Source organism: Neophocaena asiaeorientalis, unplaced genomic scaffold (genome assembly GCF_003031525.2).
Source record: "Neophocaena asiaeorientalis asiaeorientalis breed wild unplaced genomic scaffold, Neophocaena_asiaeorientalis_V1.1 scaffold30, whole genome shotgun sequence".
Taxonomy (NCBI): domain Eukaryota; kingdom Metazoa; phylum Chordata; class Mammalia; order Artiodactyla; family Phocoenidae; genus Neophocaena; species Neophocaena asiaeorientalis.
The window spans coordinates 1,823,787-1,837,389 of NW_020174923.1; the positions used below are offsets into that span (position 1 = coordinate 1,823,787).

The 13,603-nt window shown below is 47.6% G+C and overlaps 2 protein-coding genes across 3 annotated transcripts in view; both read left to right on the forward strand.

The window, feature by feature from the left end:
- Positions 1-26: 26 nt before the first annotated feature.
- The window catches only part of AMZ2 (archaelysin family metallopeptidase 2), a 24,568-nt gene continuing 10,991 nt past the window's right edge, over positions 27-13,603 (forward strand). Inside the window, exons 1-8 of one of the 2 annotated variants that reach the window (XM_024760995.1) lie at positions 34-406; positions 698-787; positions 1,334-1,616; positions 1,930-2,103; positions 2,207-2,335; positions 4,854-5,017; positions 6,332-6,508; positions 7,757-8,014. In XM_024760995.1, coding sequence (XP_024616763.1) covers positions 1,334-1,616; positions 1,930-2,103; positions 2,207-2,335; positions 4,854-5,017; positions 6,332-6,508; positions 7,757-7,912 — 1,083 coding nt within the window. In that variant the 5' untranslated portion in view covers positions 34-406; positions 698-787 and the 3' untranslated portion in view covers positions 7,913-8,014. Of the gene's footprint in view, positions 407-697; positions 788-1,333; positions 1,617-1,929; positions 2,104-2,206; positions 2,336-4,853; positions 5,018-6,331; positions 6,509-7,756; positions 8,015-13,603 lie in introns of those variants that run through there. The other variant, XM_024760994.1, reaches the window with a different exon arrangement.
- ARSG (arylsulfatase G) overlaps positions 10,671-13,603 on the forward strand; it is a 134,547-nt gene continuing 131,614 nt past the window's right edge. Inside the window, exon 1 of the mRNA XM_024760986.1 lies at positions 10,671-10,861. The gene's annotated coding sequence lies outside the window, so the exon portion shown is untranslated. The remainder of the gene's footprint in view (positions 10,862-13,603) is intronic.

The window sequence follows — 13,603 nt, forward strand, 5'->3', positions numbered from 1 at the left end:
GAAGATGTGGGAGGAGCAGCCGTGGCGGAAGCGGGGAGGACGGCGGGGGCGGGAGTATCTCGGGAGAGCCAGGCCAGGCTTCCTTGGGTGGAAAAAAGACGAAGCGACGGTCCCCGGGGATCCCCCAGGCCGCCCCCTACCGGGCCGGCTCGCGCTGGCGCGGGGCAGAGCCCAAGGAGCGAGTTGCTATGGACAACCGGCCAGGGTGGCCGTCCGCTTCCGGTCCCGGCGCGCCGGCAGCTCTCGGGCCCCCATCCCCCGAAGTGACCCCCACCTGGGAGGCCTCCTGACCTTTGACACCGCCTTTTTACCGTTAGGGTGAAGGCACCACGCGCTCCCGCCCAGGCCCAGACATGCCGGTCCTTGTGAGGCAGAAACTTGAGAGGGAGCCGTCCTCTCCCTGAAGGTGGGTAGAACGACAGGACGTTGTCCTGGGGGAGAAGTCGCTTTTCGGCCCATTGTGGAGCAGTGAGGACGAGCCTCTGCTCATAGGAGAGCTTTGACAAGACAGAGCTTCGTTTGGGGGGTTTCTTCCACACGCTGGAACGCTGGAGTTCAGATGTCCAGCCAGGACAGCCATTCGCTTAAACTTGCCCATCAATTGCCTATCATTAAACTGGAGGAAATGTAGATAATTAGAAAGTATGGTAGTTCCAGACAGTGACGTCCAGTTTTTTTCCTTTCCTCCCTCACACAGCCTCGCGGTGGAACAGCTGTCTGCCCCGTTCAAAGGGAAGGCTGAAATCTCTGCGCAGGCACGCGATGTGAATGGAAGAGGCCTGTCACTGTGAGTCTGGCTTTTAGTCACCTGGTGTCTTCCTCAGGGTGACACGACCCGGAGACGATGAACTTCAGTGGCTGAGATACATTATTAGCCTGCAGTTAAGTTACAGAAGCGGCGAGATTTACATTCGTTCTCTTTCCGTTCGGTGGTGAACATCTTTGGGTCACACTGGAAAGGATGAGTATTTCTCCTGTGGCCCTAGTGAGTCAGTTCACAATATTATTACCTAAATGGCAGAAGGAAGTGGGAAATCAGGTCACGTCTTAGGGTTTCCACTAGTTTTTTTTTTTTAATAGGAGCAGGTTCCCTAAGAGATGGAGAAATGAATATCATGGTTGTCTTTTCACTCTTTCAGAGACCCTCCCCAAGAAATTGATTAGAAGTGGGCAAAGCAAACAGTAATTTGGAGTGATCACTCCAAGGCATTAGCAGTCGATCAGTCATTCCGTGCCAGGGAGAAATAAAAGATGTCTGTGGAGGATGTACATAGATTAGAGTCAGCAGTACGGATGTGCATTTTATATTTGACTACTTGTGTCTTTCCGGTAGATGCAAACAGTACGGCACTCTGAGCGCACACTGAGGACAGCTCTCATCTCAAAGAACCCAGCGCTTGTGTCACAGTATGAGAAGTTAGATGCTGGGGAAAAGCGTCTGATGGACGAAGCCTTCCGGCCAGACAGTGACCTCTTTGGACCCATTACTTTGCATTCGCAGTCAGACTGGATAACCTCCCATCCTGAGGCTCCCCAAGACTTTGAAGAGTTTTTCAGTGATCCTTACAGAAAGACACCTTCTCCACAGAAGCACAGTATTTATATACAGTGCATTGGTATATATTGGATTTGGTTTGGTTTTGCCATGGTGCTGTGGCCAGGGATAGTTTGGGGTGTCGATCTCATTTAAGCGGGCAGTTTTTATAATCATTTTTGACATTCATTCCCAAGGTGGAAGTTTTGTAGCCAAACTGCCTTAAAAGAGGATGTTTTGTTTCTTTCTAATTCATAGTCACCTCAGTGAACGATAAAGGTGTATTGAAAATTTACAGTTGGTTTGTGTCTAATTCCAAATTTCTAATTGTAGACTGAGGTAACGGCTATTTTAATCATCTCATAGTCTGTCTTTAAATTTTTTCCATGCTATAGGATTGCTAGGAAACACCAGAAGTATCAGTGAAGAATATGTGAAATGGCTCAAGGGCTACTGTGAAGCATTTTTCTATGGCTTGACAGTAAAACTCCTAGAACCAGTTCCTGTCTCTGCAACGAGGTGCTCCTTTAGAATCAATGATAACACGCAGAACCTACAGATTCATGCAGGTGAATTAAACAGCTTTACACTTTGAATTGAGCTATATATGTATGTATGTGTGTGTGTGTGTGTGTATATATATATATCACACGCGTGTTTCTTTTTAAATAGGGCAGATCCTGAAGTTCTTAAAAAAGAAGAAACCTGAAGATGCTTTTTGTATTGTGGGAATAACAATGATCGATCTTTACCCAAGAGACTCCTGGAATTTTGTCTTTGGACAGGCCTCTTTGACAGATGGTATTCCTTTTTGACGTTGTTGCTGCCTAAGACTGTACAGTATCTCTGGCACGGCACCTGCCGTAAAGGGAAGGGTGCTGCTGATAGACCCCTTTGATCTGGGTTTCTCCACAGGTTGGCCGTTCAGCGCCTGTGTGACCTGGAAGCTAATAATACCTATTTCGCAGTGTCATTTTGAGATTATTTACATAAGAGTGCTGATCTGTAAAAAGTGTGTACGTATGCCTGGCACATATATAGGCATTCAGCACAACAGGTGGTGAGTGTAGGTAATTCAGTGGCAAGGTGAATTAAATGAGGATATTTGAATTGTCATTAATGTAAGTGAAAATCCTGCTGATCGTTTTTCAGCTCTTTTAGTAGTCTTCTTGCACAGATGAGGCAGCTGTAGACTGATTTACAAGTGTGCTTCATATCCAGTGTCTCAGGACATTTTGTTATTTTATTTATGGTCAGTTTCAGTCTTTGACTTGAAGTAAAATAACCTTTGACTCATTGCGAGCCCTGCTTGATAACACTGGGGGTGGGGAAGGACCCAGAAGCAGATCATACTTTTGCCTATTTTGGTTTTCTTTTTGCCTTCTCCCCACCCCTCCGTTTTTGCTCTTATTTTTCTCCCCTTTTCCCCCAGGATCTAAAACAGGTTTCAAGGGGAAAAGTCCAGTAAACTGAGGGGCATGGTAGTGCATTAGCGTTCTAGGTATGGGGAGCAAGTACCAGGGCCCGTACGAGTACAGAGGTTATAGACTGGCTGTTACATCAGCCCCAGGGTTTGTTGGGGTGGGAGCTCTCGCTAACAAACGTTTCTTCCTATTAGAGACACACCTCTCCTCCCAGTTCATTAGAGGTGGGGGCCTAGGGTGCTGTGGAGCCTCTTCTTCCCACCCACACCTTCATCCTCTCCCACCCCTTCATCCTCACTCTCCATTTACATTCTTACAGCACCAGCTCCCCCTGCCCCCATGACCTTACTAACTAACCCACTCTCTCAGAGACCTGGGTCACTGCTGTCCCCCTGAGCTTTTGTACGAGCTTTCTATCAGAAATAAATTTGTATGAGCTAAATCTTTATTTTCCCTTTTATTATTAACCTGATAGAGATAGAACCGTTAAAAAAATTTTAAACAATGTATTTATCTAGATATTGTTAACTAATCTATCTTATGCGTTTGAGGAGGTCAGGAAGCACTCCCCCCAAATGTTTGTATTTCTTTTTTTTTTTCTCAGTAAGTTTCTTAAATATTGTGTGATGGAAGAGAAGATGTAGTAGGAGAGCAGGGTTGATCTGCCGTGCAGTGAGACAGTATCCTACTGCAAGTGACTTCATTCTCTCCAAGTTTATAAAGATTGGTATTTTAAAATTGAGAAATATTTAATTACCAAAGGAAATAATCTGTTGGTAGGATTATTAGAAGAAAAAAATGTTCTTGCTGAAGGTATTATAGTGAAATATACCCACACTTGTTTGGTCAGAGGAGGTCACTTGTGATGTGAGTAGGTTTAGTTTTTTCTTAACTTCTAGAATGCTCTCTTCCCCTAAATCTCAAATACCAAGGTGGAGTGAGGTGCATTCTTTTTGAATCAAATTAGGTTGGACAAACTTACTACGAATTCACTTCCTTAACACAAATGTTCCTTACTACTTTCGAAGAGCAACTGAAGGAGGCATACGTGAAAGCAACAGTGTAAACAAGCGGAATCATAAAGCAGTCGGTCCCCTTTAGAACGAGTGGTGCGTCAGTCTGTCCTCTGTGCAGAGATGGTTGAAACTAGCCTAGATGTCACAGGAAGTCAGTTACAGGGGTTTGTTCTGGTCACCGGCACAGCTGCAGAGAGAGCTGTGCTGAGTTTACAGCGGGGAGGACAGGAGAGGTTCTTCTGTCTGAAGGCAGGGTCCAAACATGGTCCCCAAGGCAGTGGGGCAGTGGCCGGATGTCTTCCTGTATAGCAGGGCACGAGGGCAGGACGGGACCCTCAGTGACATGCACGGCCCCGAGACCTGTTTACCGTGATCTTCCAGAGTGAGCTCATGAGCCTGCGGTTCATTCACTCTGTCGCTCCTTTTGGAGTACTTTATTTGGGCTATTTAAGAAAATGACTTCTTTTTTTATTCTTATTTTGCCACTTGGCTTGTGGGATCTTAGTTCCCCAACTAGGAATTGAACCCGGGCCCACGGCAGTGAAAGCGCAGAGTCCTAACCACTGTACCGCCAGGGAATTCCCCCCAAAATGACTTCTTTTGTGGGGAAAAAACTTTGTGGAACTTAAAATTTCTCAAGAATTTGACGTCAAGATCATTAAGTTTTACAGAGCAGAGCAGGTTGGTTAGCAGAAGATTCTGATCGGGAAATCTGGGGCAGAAGTCTCCTTTGTCCGGGTGAACCTTAGCCAAGCTTACTGGGGCTGCGGGCACTCACTAGGACAGACGGGCACTCCCCAGCCAGGTGCCCAGGAGGGCTCTTTTTCAGTCTTCAGGAATCTTCCTCTTATTCCGTCTTTGCTTGTCTTCTTTTCCTAGGTGTGGGAATATTCAGCTTTGCCAGGTACGGCAGTGATTTTTACAGCTCCCACTACGAAGGCAAACTGAAGAAGCTGCAGAAGAAGTCTTCAAGTGACTACTCGGTTTTTGATAATTATTACGTTCCTGAAGTGACTAGTGTTTTGCTGCTTCGGTCCTGTAAGGTGAGCTGTTCAGACAATGTACCAGGAGTGTTTTTTTAAGAGATCTTGATCCCCTGCATTTATATACCCACAGTCCTTAAGGTAGGTTTATAAATAACTTTGTGTCATTTGTATACTTCTGGTGGATACTGCTTGACTGAAGTTATCAGTAAAACCAGAATGTAAATGGTACCTTCGTACTGAAATGTACAGTATCTGTGACGGTTTTTTGTCCTGTTAGTGACACGCGGCCTTGGCTGTACCCGTCTCCTGACCATTAGCTTAATTCCAGAATTCTGGGCAGGTAGGGACACTGTGCTCGTCAAGTCGGGCCAACTCCCGGGGGCCTGCGGGACCCCTGTGCTCTAGCTCCTGGCAGGGAACGGGCCTTCCCCTTGGGCTCCGGGCTGCTTGCTGCAGCTGCTGGTTCAGCTGCTGGTTCCTCGTGTCTCCCCCTGCCCTGCTCTGTGGGAAGCCTGTCTCCTCGTTTCCCCCTTTCTTCATAGCCAGACAGGCTTTTCTGCTTTCATCACTGCTGTGTGTCGGGGGTAGAGAACACCTGATGGAATGACGGGTTCAGGGTACAGCCGACCCTTAAGCGACATGGCTTTAAACTGCATGGGTCCACTTACATGCAGTGTTCCTCACTGGTGCCATAGGTACTGCCCTACCGCAAGGGCCCGCGGAACTGCGGATGCAGAGGGCTGACTGTAAAGCCAGAGCAGGTTCTTGACTGCAGGGGGGTCGGTGCCCCACCCCTCCTTGTTCAAGGGTCAGCTGTACGTGCCCTGCATTGATCTGCTTGTTAACATGCAGGTCAAGCTGCTCCCCTGCTGCCCACCAGCTCGGCATCTCTGGGGGAAGGGCCTCGGAATCTACATGTTAGCAAGCATCCCACTGGTCCAGAGCAGTGGTCTCAACCAGGGGTGATTTTGCCACCCAGGGAATATTTGGCCGTGTCTGGAGACATTTCTGGTTGTCACAGCGGGGGAGGAGATGCTACTGGCGTCTAGTGGGTGGAGGCCAGGGCTGCTCAACACCCTACAGCGCACAAGACACCCCACCCCGACTCCGTCAAGGAATGATCCTGTCCAACGTGTGAGTGGTGTCGAGGTGGAGAAACCCTGGGTGGGGCAGTACTGAAGCCCAGAGAGGAAGGCAGTAAGACATTCAGGGAAATGAGGGACTAAGTCTTGGGGCAGATTGAGGTTTTGGTGGTGATGGTAAGGGAGCTCATTCCTGTGAATTGGTTTCTTGGAAGAGCATGCAAAGAAGGGGGTGTACCTTGTTGCTGATGACCGTGGCGCTGTAAGCCTCCACGTGAATGTCTTGCAGACTTTAACCCATGAGATTGGACATATCTTTGGACTTCGGCACTGCCAGTGGCTCGCATGCTTGATGCAAGGCTCCAACCACTTGGAAGAAGCTGACCAGCGTCCCCTCGACCTTTGCCCCATCTGTTTACGCAAGTTGCAGAGTGCTGTCGGCTTCCACCTTAAAGACAGATACAAAGTAAGTGGGGGAAGCCATAAAGGGGGAAGTGGTTATTTAAGTAGCAAACTACCATTTTCTATTAGGCCCTTCTCTGGAGGTGATTTATCAGAGGAAATTAGTGCAAAGGTAAGCAGGAAGCTGTGGGTTTAAAAAAAGTGCAAAGAAATATCTTCCTTAAAAACTTTGACTTGCCTTACACTTAGAATTCAATGAGAAATGGTGGAAGAGGTTTCTGTGTCTCCCGTTCATTTAGGGCCAGAGAGCTTGACTTTGCAGAGCAGAATAAATATTGATAAGTGAGGGAAAGTTCATGTTTAAAAACTATGAAGGGACTTGCCTGGTAGTGCAGTGGTTAAGAATCCCCCTGCCAGTGCAGGGGACACGGGTTCCAGCCCTGGCCCGGGAAGATCCCACATGCCGTGGAGCAACTAAGCCTGTGCGCCACAACTACTGAGCCTGTGCTCTAGAGCCCGCGAGCCACAACTGCTGAGCCCACGTGCCACAACTGCTGAAGCCCGCGCACCTAGAGCCCATGCTCCGCAACAAGGGAAGCCACCGCGATGAGAAGCCCATGCACCACAATGAAGAGTAGCCCCCGCTCGCAGCAACTAGAGAAAGCCTGCGCACAGCAATGAAGACCCAACACAGCCAAAAATAAATTAATAAATAATAATAAATTTACATTAAAACCCCCCAAAACTATGAATATGTGGAAGCGATTTATCTTTCCACATATGGGGCAAGGGTATGATATTCATTAGGAGGAAGGCATGATTTTAAGAAGGAGGGAAAGTATCTAATCTCGGTGTGCAAGTGAATGTGTGTCCACAAACACAGCGACTGCAATCCCTGTGTACACGTGTGTCTTCACATATGTATATCTGGCATGCCTATGTGTACACTTAACAGGTGTATACGTATCCCCGTCAAATTGCAACCACGGTATAATAATGCCTTGTGGAACACTTAGCAAGTTGAGAACAGAAAGTCATTATCCTCCCACCTTCAGAAAACTGTCAGGACTCAGTGTAATTCTTCTTTTCTGCACATCCTCATGACTGTCCTGGGTGCTCACAGCTGGCGCGTTTCTGGTGCATGCCCTCTGACAAGCGTGCTCTCACTTTCGTGACCATCTTTGTCAAATGGAACATCTCCGTGGGGTAGCGTAAGTCACCGATGTAGATAACTTGATTTGGAAGCTAAGGTTTTCCTCTTGCCTAAGTCTGTTTTGCTGGGATTTGTTGAAAGATGAATCTGTTTTTCAAGGCGCTGGTGAGGTGGGTTGATGCTGAGTCCACCGACACACCTACAGTTACTCCAAAACATAGTCGTGAGGATCCTCTGAGTTTGCCAAAACCTGTGGAAGCCTTTAAAGAATGGAAGGAGTGGATAACGAAATGCCTTGCTGTTCTCCAGACATAAGAACCTCCAGATAGGAGTAACTCAAATAAACGCTTGCACACCATGCTTTCATTTGGGTGGAGTGCTGTACTGCCTTGGAATAAACCGTTAACGCTGACTCTGCGCTGTGTCAAAGTAACAGTGGGATTTTTTTTCAAAGCACTGGAACTTGGAACTTGGAACTGGGGCTCATTTACAATGATAACAATTCGAAATGCTTTCTCTTCTGTCTTAGTAGCCTGGTGTGTGGCAGCAAGCACGACATTTCCATTCAGATACGTTTATGTCTCCTGAGAGAGCCAGGGCCAGCCCTAACTAGTAACTAACGAGTCCTGTAAAAATAGCTCTCCCCGTCCTGAGAAAGGGTTTCCAAGGAACATGATTTCCAGAGGATGATTTCTGGTTCAGTTTTTAGAAAGAGGTGCTCCCCGTCTGCTGACCGGGCCAAGTCACTTTCTCCATTCACACACCCCTTCTGCTTTTCTGCAAACTTTTCCACCCTTGGGGGCTGCCTTACCTCTTTTTTTCCTTTGCTGGTTGTTAGCTCATCCCTGAAAGAAGCAACAGCGCACTTCAGTTTTTAGCAGCTTAAAACATGTCCTCTTCTCAAGAATATTTTCCAGTGAAAATGCCAGCGGCACTTGCACTGCACCATATGCTTGTGGGGACTGCAGTTCTCAGCTTTCAGAGAGAGCCCTTTGTGAGGGGTCTTGCAGATGATTTGTTGTAGTTGTCACGGAGTCCAAGCTTGTCCCGCTGGCCAGCATGGCAGGCCAGTAAGTCAAGTTTTGGGGGCAAGGAATAGTGACCTTATTCAGAAAGCCAGCAGACCGAGAAGATGGTAGACTAGTGTCCCAAAGGAGTTAGAATTCAGGCTTTTAAACTAAAAGGGGTGGGGATGTGCTTGGTAGAATTCAGGCTTTTATACTAAAAGGGGCGGGGCCGTGGTTGGTTGTTGCAGACTTCTTGGTGTCAGAATCCTTTGTTCTTGCAGCTGTCCCCTTAGGTCAGGTCACCATGTTCTGTGAACCTCCAACAAGATAAATGTTATTCTCTTCTGCAGCTTTTCCTCTGTATATGAATGGAGAAGTGTTACACGCTTCAAGGTCAGAGCCTTGAGAATGGGCTCTTCTGTATATTTTCCTCTGTATATGAATGGAGAAGTGTTACACCCTTCAAGGTCAGAGCCTTGAGAATGGGCTCTTCTGTATATTTCAGGCTCTAGGCAACATTCTTAAATGATAGCAAAGTGGCAGAACAGGAAGGTTAAAGTGAAAGACACAGATCCAGTATGGCGTCAGGTTGGTTCTTCCCTCTTACATACTGGTCCTTACGGTTGTGAGTGTTGCACTTTCTCTGTTGCATTGTTTCTTTGAGTGAGAGCGCCGGGTGGGGTTCCCCGTGGGTGTGCTAGGAATGCCCACGACAGCCTGTCCGGCTGGGAACATGGGCTGGATTCCCACCGTGGGGAACAGGGCGAAGACCTCAGACCTGAGAGCCGGAGAGCCTGCCTCAGCTGGATCCGAGTCTCCCGGAAATCTAGAAATTAGAGCACATCACATGACTGCATGCCCAGCAGATTCCCACTTCTCCTTTAATCTTGAGGGTGAAACTAAAGGTAATTTTTTAACTTTGATGCCTAAATCCTTTCATTTATTATTTATTGCAGTATGATTTAAAGCACATTTTAGAACCGAACCAACAGTTTCTCTTCCATTCACTCTCCTACTCGATTAAACCTCCCTGAGTCATTTAGAAAATGGTGGTTTGCCGTTAAAACTAACTGGAGGGCAGACGCTTGGTCATTCTAATACTGCAGAGAGAACCCAGTGCAGCGTGGACTTTTGTGGATTGTATTACGGGTTGTGTATCTTCCTGGAGTCATGCGCTTTTAACTCTTCTCCATTCCGTCCAGTTTTATTTCCTTTTCCTACAGGGTAAGCACAGCTTTAGTCGTGTAGGTCAGCGTTAGTTACAAGCCTAAAGGAACTCAGATTTGGCTGTGTGTGTCAGTGGGGGTTACAGTTATTTGGTCAAGATAGAAGCCTGTTTGCACCGCCTTTGCACTGTGAGACCAGGAAAAAGGTCTATTGAAACAAATCATTCACTCTTGTCACAAGCTGGATGAGCAGAAGTTTTAGGTCATGGACGCTTAACTCAGAAATCATCACTGAAGTGTGTATAACCGATTATTGCATTGCATTTACTTTTGGAACATTTCTTAGGGTTAAGTTAGATAATTTGTTTCCTGCAACTAAATTTATACACTGTAGGTAAATCTTTGTAGTTTTTAAGAATGATTTTCACTTAGTGACAAACAGAAACCTATGCAGCTTTTGCTCTGCAAGTGCTGAAGGAACAAGGTATTTGGGAGTAAAGAGAGTAGTTTTCCACGGGTGAACACCATTCTAGAAAACAGTGAATCTGGAGCGTTCACGGTGGCGCCCAGGGACTCAGCAGTGTCTCTCGGGGCAAGGGAAGGGTTACGTTTTCAGTTCAGGCCGCAGAGACTAAAGCGGGAAGCCGAGCGCGGCCCCGGCCCCGCAGCAGAGATGCCCGCGCCGCGAACGAGCGCGCTCCCATCCTGGTCCCCCGACCTCCCTCCTCCCCCTCTCCTTCCTCCTCCCTCTCCCCCGCAGGAAGCTCCCGGCAGCTTCCGCCCGGGGCTCCCCCGTCCGGACCGACCGGACCGCGGGGCGCAACGGGCCTCCCTTCTGCGGGACCGGACGACCGAGCGCAGCGCAGCCACGTGGGCCGCAGGCGGGGCTGGAGGCCGGCGGGCGAGGGACGCGGGCGCAGAGCCGTGAGTGCATCCGTGCGGACCCAGCGGTGCCGAGGCCTGTGGAGCCTTAACCTCATTCCTTGCTTCGGCTCAGATGGGTGATCAGAGCGGCTCCCGCCGGTGTAACACGAGCCACTGTGGCAGGGCATGTTTCTAGGAGCCCCGTGAGCGCGTGCAGAGAGAAGCAGGTGAAATTAATGTAATCGTGTAGTCTGCGTGCTCCAGTACGTCCAGAATATTACCAACGGGTGATGGGTATAAGACTTACATATTTTACATTCCTTGCGTGTGTGTATGTGTGTGTGTGTGTCTGGGAATAACTAAGACCTAGTCTCCTGGCAGGTTTGATGTTTATAATACGGTATTGTTGTCTGTGTCATCCCGGTACTGTGCACTCATCTTCAGGATTTATTTATCTACTGGTTGAGAATTTGGATCCTTAAACCTTCGCTCCTGTTCGCCCTCCCCCAACCCCTGATAACTACCATTCTCTTCCCTGTTTGTATCAGTTCTGCTCTGGTAAAGCCCATGTGTATGTGATGGCATACAGCATCAGTCTTTCTCTGACTTACCTCACTTCACATTATTTTCACCTACTAAGTCTTCAAATTCCGCGTGTATTTTACTGGGGCAGCGCCTCTCAGTTCCCATTGGCCGCATTTCAAGTGGTCAGCAGGTCCCACGGGTCCTGGCTGCTGTATTGGACGGGGCGGAGCTCAGTTCGGACCGATTTCTAGTCCGCATGCAAAGATCTCCCTGTGAAGCTGAAGTAACAAGGGAGTGAGGCTTTGAAAGGAAAAAGGTCACGGGGTCTTCAGACAGTGTGTACAGAGAGGGTTCACATTCAGGCTGAAAGGTGGGGAACACTGTAAGGGCCTCTGGATTCCCTGTAGATTTGCCTTGGGGCCTTGCGGTTTTTCCCTGTGGCGGATGGAGTTTTTACTGTCTCCTCCCATTGCGAAGGGCCTGGTGCGTCCTTTCCACTTTTGGAAAGCAGAGTTGGGAAGTATTAATGTGCAAACAAGCCCGCAGTAGCGAAGTAAACTCCTGTGTAGTTAGTTACACCGATGGCAAAAATGGGACCAGATCACCCCAATTTCAGGTTCTGCTTTGTGGTCACTGTGCTGTATGACCTCATAAGAAGTAAAATACCACAAGCCAGGCACCTAACCAGTTTTTTTCACATTGTTTAGAGAAGAGCTTATAAGATTAAACTTTCTTTCAACCTCTTTTCTATTCAAGTTGGGCCATCTGGGGTTGCTCAAAGTCAGAGAAATCACAGTGCTTTGCTTGAGCACCAAAAAAAAAAAGAGGCTCAATATATAGAAAAGCACTTGCTACCAGTTGAGCCACTGGGGGGAAAAAAAAAAAGCATTGTGAGGGAATTCCCTGGCGGTCCAGTGGTTAGGACTGTGCTTTTGCCGCCAAGGGCCTGGGGTCAGGGAACTAAGATCCCACAAGCTGTGTGCGGTCCATTGCGGGTGAGCGGGGAGGCATCATGAAAAAAAAGTCTGCTGGAAAATAGGTTAAGTTAAAACAAATTCTACACCAGCAGTGTATGTTCAAACTCACAGCATTACGTTCGCATTCAGGCTCCCTGTATCTGCAGGAGGATTGGTTCTAGGACCTGCCCCCGGCCCCCAATACCAAAATCTGTGGATGCTCAAGTCCCTGATACAAAATGGTGTAGTATTTGTATATTACCTATGCACATCCTCCAGTATACCTTAAATCATCCCTAGATCACTTATAATACCTGATACAATATAAAGAATTGTAAATACAATGTAAATGCTATTTAAATAGTTGCCAGGCATGTGGGAAATTCAAGTTTTGATTTTTGGAACTTTCTGGAAGCTTTTTTTCCCAAATGTTTTCAATCCTCAGTTGGGTGGCTCCTCAGATGTGGAACCAGCAGATACTGAAGACTGACATACCTACCCTAGTGGTGATTTCTTCCCACTGTTTGTTTAGTCTCCGATGGATTTATGTTTTCTTCCTCAGAGCTGACCTGCCCATATAGGACCTTACTGCCCTTTGACACCCATCTCAGATGTTGGACCAGCAGGGTTTTTTTTTGAACACATTTATTTAGTTAGTTTAATTTATTTTTGGCTGCGTTGGGTCTTCATTGCTGTGCGGGGCTTTCTCCACTTGTGGTGAGCGGGGGCTACTCTTTGTTGTGGTGCGCCAGCTTCTCATCGCGGTGGCTTCTCTAGTTATGGAGCACGGGCTCTAGGTGCGTGGGCTTCAGTAGCTGTGGCATGTGGGCTCAGTAGTTGTGGCACACGGGCTTAGTTGCTCTGTGGCATGTGGGATCTTCCCGGACCAGGGCTCGAACCTGTGTCCCCTGCATTGGCAGGTGGATCCTTAACCACTGCGCCACCAGGGAAGTCCCTGGACCAGCAGGGCTTTTTTTTTTTTTTTTTTAACATTTTTATTGGAGTATAATTGCTTTACAGTGGTGTGTGTCTGCTATATAACAAAATGAATCAGCTATACGTATACGTATATCCCCGTATCTCCTCCCTCTTGCGTCTCCCTCCCACCCTCCCTATCCCACCCTTCTAGGTGGTCACAAAGCACTGAGCTGATCTCCCTGTGCTATGCGGCTGCTTCCCACTAGCTATCTGTTTTACATTTGGTAGTGTATATATGTCTGTGCCACTCTCTCCCTTCGTCCCAGCTTACCCTTCCCCCTCCCTGTGTCCTCAAGTCCATTCTCTACATCTGCGTCATTATTCCTGTCCTGCCCCTAGGTTCTTCATAATCTTTTTTTTTTTTTAGATTCCATATATATGTGTTAGCATATGGTATTTGTTTTTTTCTTTCTGACTTACTTCACTCTGTATGACAGACTCTAGGTCCATCCACCTCGCCACAAATAACTCAATTTCACTTCTTTTTATGGCTGAGTAATATTCCATTGC